Source organism: Dysidea avara, chromosome 12 (assembly GCF_963678975.1).
Source record: "Dysidea avara chromosome 12, odDysAvar1.4, whole genome shotgun sequence".
In the NCBI taxonomy this organism is placed as follows: Eukaryota; Metazoa; Porifera; class Demospongiae; order Dictyoceratida; family Dysideidae; genus Dysidea; species Dysidea avara.
Window position 1 is genome coordinate 19,771,376 of NC_089283.1, and position 12,865 is coordinate 19,784,240.

At 37.3% G+C, this 12,865-nt stretch overlaps 2 protein-coding genes across 2 annotated transcripts; one reads left to right on the top strand and one right to left on the bottom strand.

Annotated features, from left to right (window-relative positions):
- Window positions 1–533: 533 nt before the first annotated feature.
- LOC136240532 (uncharacterized) lies at window positions 534–8,022 on the bottom strand. Its single transcript, XM_066031524.1, has 5 exons — window positions 7,243–8,022; window positions 5,996–6,144; window positions 1,720–1,959; window positions 1,494–1,665; window positions 534–879 (listed from the first exon to the last, which is right to left on the bottom strand). The coding sequence occupies exons 1-5, from the start codon at window positions 7,967–7,969 to the stop codon at window positions 719–721; spliced, it is 1,449 nt and encodes a 482-aa protein (XP_065887596.1). The 5' UTR covers window positions 7,970–8,022; the 3' UTR covers window positions 534–718.
- Window positions 8,023–8,046: 24 nt separating this feature from the next.
- Window positions 8,047–12,479, top strand: LOC136240533 (kelch domain-containing protein 2-like). The gene is made up of 5 exons (XM_066031525.1): window positions 8,047–8,813; window positions 9,265–9,416; window positions 10,132–10,371; window positions 10,473–10,644; window positions 12,187–12,479. The coding sequence occupies exons 1-5, from the start codon at window positions 8,105–8,107 to the stop codon at window positions 12,348–12,350; spliced, it is 1,437 nt and encodes a 478-aa protein (XP_065887597.1). The 5' UTR covers window positions 8,047–8,104; the 3' UTR covers window positions 12,351–12,479.
- Window positions 12,480–12,865: the final 386 nt, after the last annotated feature.

Consider the following 12,865-nt stretch of genomic DNA (forward strand, 5'->3'; position numbering starts at 1 on the left):
CAAGGACAAATTACTGGGCTAAAGGTGTTGATACATGTGCTAGATACTCGCCTAGATATCAAGCTATAGCTAGCTAGCTATAGTGAAGCTACATAGCCTAGCTACTCCATTGTGTTATACATCCCTAAAATTTGCACACCTATCAATTACAATCAATTAAAGCCTTGCTATACTCATGCAAGTGTCATATGTAACAAAGCATTGCAAACTTATAAGGTTTTGCTGATTTTTAAACATACCATGTACAGTGTAGCATACTGTGGCAAAGTTCAGAATGGCTCTTCTGCCATCTTAAGATAAGCATTTAAATAAACAATACCTGGCTAGGTCTAGCTATAGCTATGCATTACAACAGTTCAGTGAGGCTAGGAGAGAAAGTTTATCAGACGAATATTCATTCACTGCCAACCTATACAAATGTATAGATTACAGGTGCATGCCATTACGTCTTGTAAGACATTGATAGAGGAGTACACAACAAGTGCATGGGAGCCCTAGCCGTGCTAGCTCAAAGGGTGTAACACATTTCGTGTGGAAAGCAAGAGTACAAATACCTTTATGAGCTCCATAACTACCATATAAAAACTTTAAAGTCATGCACATACATACATACATACATAACATAGTCATGTAGTTTATACTCCAATTCAGTTTACAAACCATAAAACCTTAACTGAAAGTATACAATTTATCTATATACACTTATGTACATTAAATGTTACTTGGCTCTAGCAAACATTGGGAACATAGTGTCCAGTCCTTGTCGATAATTGTATTGTTCAATTTGATGACGGGTCTTACCATCAACACTTCTAACATCATACAATGACATATTACTACTGATTGTCATAAGACTTAACTGGCGAAGTGAAGGAACTCCTGTAAAAGAAATAAATAAACTAAATGCAATATGTTATAATATTAATAATAGTGAACAATTGCTATAGTCATACATACTAACTACATGATGGTAGCACGCAACATATAAAATTAATGTAAGGCAGTATGGCAAATTAACTCAGCTAGAATATATGTATGAATTTAAATGATATAATTGTGCCGTCTATCTTGAACAAATCAAAGGCTTCTAACAAATTATTTGCATGTCAGTTTACATCAGTTAAAATATTTGTAATTTTGACTAATGTGTCACTACAGGAATGGCCATGTGAAGCTACTAAAATCTATAATTTGCATATAAGCTAAGACGGTGAGATATTGTTTGCTCCACAGTTGTGGTTTTCACTTTCGACACAACAGTTAGCAAAAATATATAACATTTATTCACATACATCATACAAGCATTAATATTGAACATGTATCAACAATATTGTTGGTGGTAAAGCCAGCATAATGGCTACTGTCACGGCATGCAGCTAAGATCCATTTATGTTCTCTGTTACAAAACACTTCTGATTTGTAAATGCTACATATAGTCTGTAGCCTATATATATTTACAAATCAGATACCACACAATGTAAACATTATCCTACCAAATTCAAATATTCTCAAAGAATTCACTTCATGTCGGCGAGATCCTGGTGTTGGTTTATTAACATGTGAGTTACCACCAAAACACAACACGATGCATTCTTGTACACCATCAGTATAGTATGGTTGGGCTATGTGCCAGGCTGTTGGCTTGACTCCTTCAAGAGCTGGTAACTACAATATAAAACACTGCACATATTGATCATGGTGTTTTAGTGGATGCTATACCTTCTTCCATTTGAAGTTCTCAATGTCATCTCCATCAATGTCCAGTACCCACATGTCACTAGTAATATGCTCTTCATCATCTTTACCCCACAGGATTAACACCTTCTGTGTTAGTCGAGGACCTCCAAACCATATTGTATTACCAACCTCATCAGGATTGACCAAACAAGTAGCAGTGTGGAATGTCAATTTTCCTGGCCACACCAATGGAGTAGGTGGCTTTAATGTATCGGTGAAACCCTATACACCACATTAGAATATTGCATTTTAACATTAAAGAGACTGTTACATTTTATTGTGTAGAAATTGTGTGCTAAACCTTCTGTACTAGTTAATGTATTGTGGCCAGTCTATGCTTAGTCAATGGTGGAAGAGAGCAACACACACACCATAAAAAAGCACTGGGTCCAAATGAACACCTAGTGCAGTCATAATTTCTAATGCAGTGTCATGTAAACGATGAAGAATATGCACATTGTATGGCCTTCCTTTAACCCGTAATATATGCTAAGGAAAACATTGATCAACAAGAGTACAATACATACATAAGTTATGAAGTTGAATACTAGGAATATGTATGTATGTAACGGCTGGTGTCACATATAAATGCCAGCCTACAGTACATGTTTTATTTTATCGTAGCCAGGGAAAATTGCTTGGAGAAAAGCAAACAAAAACGTGTCCGGCCTGTATGGCAATACAGTACTGGTACTTGTACATGACTTTTTTGCATTGAAAAGGTACCTATTTTGCAATTTTGCCTAACTATAGTTCACCTGAGCCACCGCCAAATATAGTAATATTCAAAGAGGTGGACATGTGTTCACTCCCTATGGTTTTGTACTGGAACAAGCATGTTTCATGTTTGCGGGCCTGAATCATCCATACTAAATGTATGGGATATTTTTAAAACCTCATAACTCACTTTTTCTTGCCCGTATCAAAGCTCTTTTTTGATAAACAGTGAAGGGCTTTCACAGCACTAGAGCAGCTGACCCTTGTAACAAGAATTATTAACAAGAAACGAGGGCTCAGGTGAATGCAAACAGACTATGTAAGCATTTGCCTTAAATTGTACAATAACAGTAAGCATTATCATGTGAGTATGACCTACTTTATAGATTATCCAGATCTGATTTAATTCAGAAGAAAGAATAAACTTGATGACGTGGAAGTATATGTATGCATCATATTCTAGCCTAGCTTCCGTTCTCTTGTTATGTGGAATGTGTGCTGCTGTCTGTAGGTATATGTGGAGCCATGCCCATTTATCAGTAAAAAGCGTTGCTGTCTGTAAGTATAAGAAATGTGTTTTGTTGTCTGTAGGCTTATGTGGAACTACACTGACTAATTGATCATGATTCTATGAATGCCATCCCACTAGGAACTGTGAGAAGACTTAAACATGTAACTAAAACATGAAGTTAAGAATGCAGAAAAATACCAAGACCCAGCGGTGACTTGATCCCCATGCAGCAACATGCAGTGTCTAGGCATGTACCAAAGGAACCACAGCAACTGGGATTTGAGATCTTCTCTATTGCTTGTGCAAGAGTTTGGTTATCTAACACACTACTGGAGCACCCAAAATGTAGCTCCTGATGTACATCTCTGTTTTAATTACCCATCCTGGGGATTGCTATGGGTCAGCACTACTGATCAGGCCTGTACTATACACATTGAAAGTGTATTGTTCGTTGGTGCTCATAATCCAGTGCCCAGAAATTGCAATGGATTAGTGAGGATGTTGGATAGCATTATTCTTTTTTGGTGGAGCAAATAAGGTCAGATATTCTGGATTATGGAGAAGTCAGATTATGTATATTTACTGTGCTATACAAACAACTGGAAGGAAAAATTAATTAGCAAATAAAACTAACAGTGTACTGCTAGCATAACAGCCATTGTAATCATTAAGTACGGTAGTACTTAATAAGTAGGGATTTGGTAAGAAATCATATGCTTCATATTTTCGCACTTTAAAAAAATAGCCTCACAATACATTTTTCCAGAAATAAACACCTGGAATGCATTAGTACAGCTGTAATGATGCTGTACCTTGGTTAAATGCAGTGAAAAATTGACTGTTTCGATGTACAGTGAATTTTAAAAATTTTAAAATTCACTGTATTTTATCTGCCTGCCTGCCTGCTGTAAGACCCAGTGATGCTAGGTGAACAGCTCCAGAAATTTCAGACAGCCAAGGTAGTGATGGCAGATTCACAAATCTATTGTTTCGATTACATTTTGTCCACTGCACTATGTTGTTTGCATTCATCATTCATCAGCCTTCCTTCTTCTTGAAAGGTAATTGATAGTTGCGGCACGTGTTGCTGCCTTAACACATGATTATTGCACATGATTTTAATGAAGTATCACATGTGTGAATGGGCGTAGTAGTTAAGGAGTCACTATTGCTAGTTGCTTTATGGTCTTACCAGTTTTTTGCAAGGTAATCATGCCTTTGATGGAACAAAGGAAAAAAGCTACAACCAAAAGCACTACGTGGAAAACAAAGAGAAGATAGCTGAGAAAAAGAAGGAAGAACAAGGCCAGTGTAAGCACTATACGGCTACTATGGCAGTGGCTGTAGCAGGTTTTGCTGATTGAAAAGTACAGGTCGATATACTCCAATAGAACAGACAGGCAATAAAATATTCTAATAGAACAGTCATCAAATAAACAGCTGATTTGTGTCTGAAAACACTCTCAGATGCAATCTCAGAGTGGCTTTTGAATTTTGTCCCAGATGGGGGCAATCCAGACCCCTAAGAAGCATGCTTAGTACACAAGTGTTTTGCATACAACTTTAGTAGTAACCCTATTTAGTAGGACTGGGAGATTATATCGATTGTGGGATTAATTGTGATTGTCTCTGAACATCGTGATATTGATATGTGTTAAAAATAATCGTGATGATGCAGATGTGCATTAGTTAAAACAAAATGATGGCACATATACTGTTGTGGAAGAACACAATCTGAAAATCAAACATACACTTCTGAGACATTTCACTGCGTGGATAAGCCTTGCATATATAGTTAAAAGCTTACTCATTAGAAACTGTGAATGTCTAAGGATACCATTATTTATTATACTGTTTGTATTAAACTGTAACTACCTTAATTGTGTTGAACAGCAGTACACAATTTCACCATGTATTGTTAAAATGAATATTTCATACAAAGTTGTACATACACGATGCTATTGATGCATGGAAATTGTAACATTGTGGTAGTATGTTGCATCCTACAATTGTGAAAGTAGCAAAATATCACAATCGCTCAGCCCTACTATTTAGTGATAACCTGACTCTAGTCATTACTTTGCCTGATCTGTAAATTGCAGCTTCCACCAGCCCTGCAAAATATCAGGAAGAGCTAGGAGGCCATGAACTCTATTCTAGTGTTAAAGTTCAGTGAAAGGATGTGATTGTGTACAATATAGCTAACTAGATAGACATAAAAAGTTAACAAACTAGTTATCAAAGTAAGGAAACAAGTCAAACAAGATTAGATGACTACTTGCTAAAATAAAACGCATTTTAATCCCTACCTTTGGCTAATTTGATATAGCTAGTCTCATTTCAAGATTTTAAAATGTGTCTCATTTTAGCAAGTAGTCATCTAAACTTGTTTGGCTTGTTTCCTTACTTTTAGTTGCATGGCATTTCAGCTGTAAGCTTGTTTCCTTACTCTTTATATCATGTGTATTGTATCAATCCCTACTTCCTTTTAACAATTTAATTTTTTAATATAACTAGTAAAAATAGCTACATACAGACTGCAGTGCAGCAATTAAAGGATTGCTACGAGATTGTAAAGCATGGTCTATACAGCATGAACTGAACTGTTATATTCTTTGGAGCAATTACCTCAAGCACCAGATTATTAATAAATTGTCCGTACAATAGGAGTGGTTCTAGGGGTATTTCACAGATTCAAACGTCTTCATCTGCCACTGTAATTAGACGAACTTGACCAGTACTATGAATTCATAAGGATAACGCAACTGTTTCACTTTGGATTTGGAAAATTTTCCTAGAACTGCTCCTTTAACAGTTTGGCAATAGCTTCAATTCCATGCACGTGATCAATCATGCTGTCAGTGAAACTGTTTAATACTTTTCCTGGAATTATTTTTATAACTGTAATGCACTTTCCTTTGCTGGTGCTATATGGAAAATACAGCACACTTCTGCACTTATACAGAGGACACAAGGTTTTATTTTCAGTTTTCAGTATACAATATATTAAAAATTTAATAGGAAGCATACCTTTGTATCAAAGTTAAATATGAAAAGATCATCACTTCGAACTTGGTAGTTGCCAGCATATATCACAACCTTATTCTTATCAATTCTAGTAAATGTCATTACACCCATTGGGTCTGGTCTATTGTGTACTCTAGGTGAACTCCACTCATCTGTAACAATAGGAGAATCTGGAATCCTAAAGTTTAGTATGTACGGTATAGTCTTGCATGCTATTTGTCCAAGGAATATATTATAAGCGCACCATGCTACAAAATAAATGGTATATACTTTCAATAATAGCCTTGCTGTGTCAAAGTATGTGATGTGGGTTCCAAGTCACATTTCCATGGTGTGTGGCATACTGTTGCCACACATCTGTCTAACATGTTTTCACTGATATCTCAAATTCTCACATCAGTGTATGTAAACTGTGGGAACTTATAATTTAAAGTGTTAGGCAAAATCAGTTATACCAACAATTACTCAGTTTCTAATAAATCCATAAACACTCTACTAACGTGATTTTGGCCTATGCACGTATGCATATACGCACATTACACACACACTGTAAGCTCTCTTGCACATACATGCACACAAGCACACACATGTGCACACGAATAGCTAGTCTCGTGCCCAGACCGCTTTTTTTCTTTTTGTGTGGGGGCGGAGAAAAAAAGGGTCTGGTGGATCTCCAATACATTTTTTGTGCAGCCGGATCTACAACTTTTGGGGATCGTTGATTAGTTGTGATGAATAGCAAAGGCTTGTTAACGAAGCGACAATAGGAAATACGGCGCACGTACCCAAGGATGCAGCCTTGCCAAGCAAACGCGCGCCGTATTTCCTATTGTCGCTTCGTTAACAAGCCTTTGCTATTCATCACCACTAATCAACGATCCCCAAAAGTTGTAGATTCGGCTGCACAAAAAATGTATTGGAGATCCACCAGACCCTTTTTTTCTCCGCCCCCACACAAAAAGAAAAAAAGCGGTCTGGGCACGAGACTAACGAATAGCTACACACTACACACACACAGCAAAACAAAGCCTCAGCAGCTCAAAAGTCCATAAGCACCACATTGCAGTGTTTATGGGCTAGTATTAATATCAGAGATATTAGTACAGTTCTAGAGTCTAGTACCAGCTACAGGTCCCCAGGAGCAATGTAAGCATTCCCACATACACACGTGCACACAGGCTAGACCACACAACACAAATACAGTATACATGTGCATGTAACACTGGTACTCCATTCTGTCAAGACCTTACTTTTTACCACATCAAATTCGAAGTATTCATTAGTCCAATATTTATCTTTGATGGGTCCATACTGTTTGCAAGTGGCACCATCTTGAAGGTGATATCTCGTCCTCTTCTTGGATCCTATTGGACATAATCTCTCGGTCCTGGTCATTCCTCCAAACACACACAACTTTCCCTTATACCCCAGTATTCCACACAGATACAATGGAGGTGGAATGTGCTCATTCTCTTCCACCTCCAGTTTCTTCCACTGATAGGTGGCCATGTTGAGGTGATAAACATCACGAGAAAATATCCCATATCGAATCTTTGAGCCAGTTTCTTTTTCAATCATTTTTGCATTGTATCCAGAGAAGGCATAGAGATCTCCATTTATTTCAACCATCTGGCAGCCACGACCAAGTTGCGGGATATCATCAGGCGTTTTCCCTACTGTTAATCGGTGTCGCCACACCCTCTCCTTCAAGCTGTACTCATCCATACATGCAAAACATCGACTGTCGTCTTCCTGAGATGGTTCCAGAGTGGGTAGCTGTATAGGTTCTGTGATTAATGGAAAACTAGGATCGAGTTTCCACAACTCTTCTAACCCAGGTTGTATTTTGTCTGTCTCGCCACCCCATACATACAACACGTCCTTCATAACAACTCCACAACCACCATTCCGTCTCTCTAACTTAGAACTCTTATACTCCTTCGGTTCCAGCCGAACAACAACCGAGGATTCGTCCATGTTGGTGTCCAGATTTCGTTCATCACGGGGGTTTTAGTACGGGGATATTAAAATGACGTCATTAATTGTTCACGGTGAATCCTAAGGTTATTCCCCTCATTTGATAGGATTCAGTATTGTTGACTGAAAGAGAGAATGGAAGAGCTCTTTGCAAAAGGTTATAAAGACACTTTTAAATTGTATAGGAGGAATGGGCCGTGTGGGGTTGTCAACGACCGGAAATTCTATGTCTGGGGAGGAGAAGGTGACAGGATTAAAGCGGGATACGAATTCCTACAGAACGACCCCAATTTCAGCAGTATCAGGGAGAGCGTGACGTTTCCAGAACCAGAACCAACACAAGACAGTGACAACTATTGTTACTGTACCATTGACGAGTATGATTTAGAGGAAGGGGTGTGGCGACATAGGATGACTCGTGCAGATGGCATGGAAGACTTTCCACTGTTTGGAAGAGGCTGTAAAATGGTTAAAATAAATGGGAACTTTTATGTGTTCTCAGGGCACAACACAAAAATTCAAACACAACCAGATGGAACTCGACAAAGACAAGGTACATTCACAAATGTGGTACATTGTCTTAACACTGAAACATTTGAATGGAAGAGACTTGCTCCAGTTAACAATGCACATATACCTCCTCCTCTATATCTGTGTGGAGTAATGAGCTATGATGGAAAGTTATGTGTGTTTGGGGGAATGACTAGGAATCTACGACAGCCACCAGGCAATGAAGAGCCACGGACTGCAGCTCACTTACAAGATGGAGCTGGGTGTCACCAGTATGGAAGTATTCCAGACAAATTCTGGACCAATGAGTACTTTGAATTTGATACCAAAACTTGTAAGTTCTATACACAAGCATTTTGTTGTTGTTGTTATCTACTTTACCAGTTAGGCACCGGAGGGTGTACACAGAAGGCAGAGCCTGTTCAAGGTGTTTACCCATAGCCTAGGAGCCTAAGCGAAAATCTTTGAGCTAAATGTGTGTTCTTTAGTGGTTTTATAGCAAATGTAAGCTTTAAGTATACAATGTGCATATAGCTATAGATATTGAACTATACTGAGTTTTATACATAAAAGACGTTCATTTTTTATATAGTAGCTGTTTATAAGTATACCACTGAAACAAACCAACTTTTGTAGTAACATTTGCTAGTAGAGACAGACAGGCTGGTAGCACCAAATGAAATTAGTATTAATCACATTAAATTATCATATAAACAAACAAATTTCCCCTGCAAACCACAATATTATATAGTCATGCTGACATTGTATGAATATCTCCCTTTTAGTGGAGTGGAGTTCTCCACCTGTTAAGAACAGACCTCCACCATGTGGGGTAGTGACATTCACCAGGATCAGTGATCATCATGCTGTTATGTTTGGTGGAAATTATCAGAATGTCCGCAGTGATGACCTTTTCATTTTAGACCTCCAAACTAAAGTAAATATTTTAATACTGTGCAAGTGTAAGGAATTAATATTTCAATTCTGAGTAGAGATCGTAGAAATGAAACAATGGAAGTCATCTACACTTGCAGCTACTGTAAACGACGAAAGTTTGACTGAAGTTTGGTGAATTTGGTGAATTGAGGAAACTTTATTCACAAATCAGCTATTCACTATACTGCATGATAAATTCACAACACTTGTGTTTGCCAATTGCAACCTGAGCTGCTTCACATGCTAGCTGATTCATCAAATGTATACTAGTGGACATTTAATTCCTATGTACAGAGTATGGCCATGACGGATTAAATGTCCACAAATATAGCTACAGGTATGGATGACCTACCTTGTTTCATTTCCATGGCAAATATCTAATTTCTCCTCACAATTGTTTGCTTATTTTTTTTGTAACACTGGTGAAATAATGCATACTGCATCAAAGGAAAGAATGACTCTGGCTAGAAATATTATAGGTGATTTAACATGCGCCTCCACGTGGTTAGGGTTGTACTCTTGTGTATGTATTGTACATTGTGTATTGTCTATGAAATTCATGTAATGGGCTGAACATAATAGCTATATTGTATACAAAATCAATGTTTATTGTAGACAATTTTTGATATGCATTCACTATTGTGATTAAGCACTGAGATAGCAAAGTATTTATGTAACTTACATTTAAAATTTGGGTATGTGTATGTTTTAACAAGGAATTTACCAGCACTCTCAAGACAGGCTATGTTGGTAGCTGGCCACCCAGACTGACATTTCACACTACAACATGTCTTGTTAATCCTGACATGGTGGATAAGTGCTTAATACCAGGTACACCACCACTAACTCAAAAACTACTGATAGCCTGGGGTAAAGATGATGAACAATCCATCAGTAGTGATGTGTGGCTGTTGGAGATTAATGGACATGACTGTGGATCAATTAAATGGAGAAAGGTAACTGTATTATTGTATTTAAGCTGCATTTGGGTATCAGTGATCACTATTGTTTTCAGCAATGCTCTAGAAATTGCAATGTTGTTAATTCTTCTCTATAGTTTCCCCCTCAAGCCACCATACAGCCAACAGCCTGGCACACAGCACAACCATATTACATTGATGGAGTACAGGAGTGTGCTGTAGTGATATTTGGCGGAAATGCGTATGTGAACAGAACAGAACCTGGTAGTGCAAGAGATGCAGTGAACAAACTGAAGATACTTCAGTTTGGTGAGCTAGATATAGTAACACACGTCAATGCAACTTTGTTGTTATACAGCCCATACATTGAAATATTAATACTTAAAAATTAACTAAAATTCCATAAATATCACTACCATCTCTTTGAGCAAGAGTCTTCTATTGTTTCAATCCATTTAACTATACTTATACTATTAGCCTATGGATATTAAATATCTAGTTGGCAAAGTATGGCTATAGTGCATAAACTGCTTTTCATAAACTGAATGCATAAGACTGGTATAGCTGCAAATTAGCTATATGTTTCATTGAGATCATACTCCTTAATAAATGTGACCAGATTTGCAAAAAAGGTACCTTTTCACACACTTAGTTTGACCCATTTTTGAACTTTGAAACTTCATAACTTTTTATCATTTCATATAATTAAAAATTGTCTGAAATTTTCCATGAGTGCCGTACAGTGCCTGGATGCATTTTGATACTAAGAGAAAATTAATCAGTATAAGGAGTCAAGTGTTAAATCATTTTGTTTGCTGGCACGTAAAATGTGTGGAAAAGGTACTTTTTGCAAATCTGGTCACAAATGTTTAAGTCTATTTACTAAATTTCAGAAATTACATTGACATTGCTATTAAGTGTCTACCAAAGTACATGGCCAGGTACAGAGTGGCCAATAGCTTTTTAAGTTAAAGCAGAGTGATTTTTAAAAGGGGGCTTCCATTGAGATAAAGCGATAGACCTACTGTGACTAAGTGACTGTTTTATTAGAGTAGTTACTATTTCCTGACTAGAGTGCCTTGATTGTGAATTATAGTTCTAACCAGTAATTCATGTAGCTATTGCAATGAGAAGTAACTACTGCCTGACTGAGATAAGATTTATTTTAACAATGCATTCATCTGATTTCACGGTGAGTCTCATACTCAAGGTCTTAGTGCTCAAAGTACTATGTACAGTCCAAACAGAGTTTCCTTAAAAACCTCCCTGCTTAAAACCTTTGTAACATATGTACAGGTGTCCATTTGTAGCTTTTTCTAATATAGTGAAATCTGCTGGTCACTTTTACACCAAAAATTGGCAGGTGGCTACTTTAGATTAGGGGATTAATATTCTTCTCTCGGGAAAGAGAGGTAGCCTTATAAACAGGTGTCCAGTAAGACAAGTTCCACTATAATTATATGTACTCACTCTTTCATGGAGCAAGGCCACAGAAACATAATTATTAGCTTCTCATCCACCAGTGATCAAAAACTGAACCACCATTTGTAATACCTCATGAGAAATAATCCAACATTATCATAGTTAAATGTTTTATAGACCTCCTGCCTTGCTGTTACGTCACTTCCTCATGTAATTTGGCAAGAAAGTGAGAGAGAGTTGAAAAACTTGTGCCACTCCATCGCCACAATTAATATTGTGGATAGATCCTGAGCATATACAGAAAAGTAATTTTCGTGCCCCCCATATACTGCAAAGGTCTAGACAGTGCGGTGCTATTTTTATAAACACATAAAAGGCATAACTTTTTTGTTATCATATTATTTACAACCTATAACCATGTCTTTATAGGAGTTCAGTCTCTGAAGCATTTGTGTCTTCTGGTAATTTGTCCAAACCTCTCTAAGTACGACCTGAGTCAAGTTGATCATGTGAGGAAGGAGCAGATAAGAAAGCATTGTTGTCCGGCTAAACTTGATAATACATTTCCATTATTTTCAGTTCCAGTTTTATAATGTATTATTTTAGCTAGCTATTAAATACTGTACATTTCTTTGTGGTCTTTTGCCTGCATAGTTACCAAGTAACTATGCTGGCATTTTAAAAATTTATATACAGTAAATTACATGTTTGGATAAACTATGGCTGCAGTGCTATTTTGCATTTGTAGATCAAGACTGCTCATGCTGTGGCACACATTTGGAAATTTGTTTGGTGTTATAACTGCATGTGAGCATGAAGATACTCATGGAGGGTATTAACTCAACCAAAAACTGGCACTTTTGACATAATCTGGTCGTCTGGAACGAATGAGCTATTTGCAAGAGAACATAAGATTTATTTACAATGCACGAAAAGACTGGACCATTATGGTTTGTAGTAAAGCAACTGTACATGATGTCTCAGTGGGTAAGAGATGGAAACAGCATTAAAGCAGATTATATGACCAGACAACCTGCATGATATTCCATCTATACACACATCACTACTACTGAAGCTATTGTCAGTCACTGTGAACCCCACTAATTAT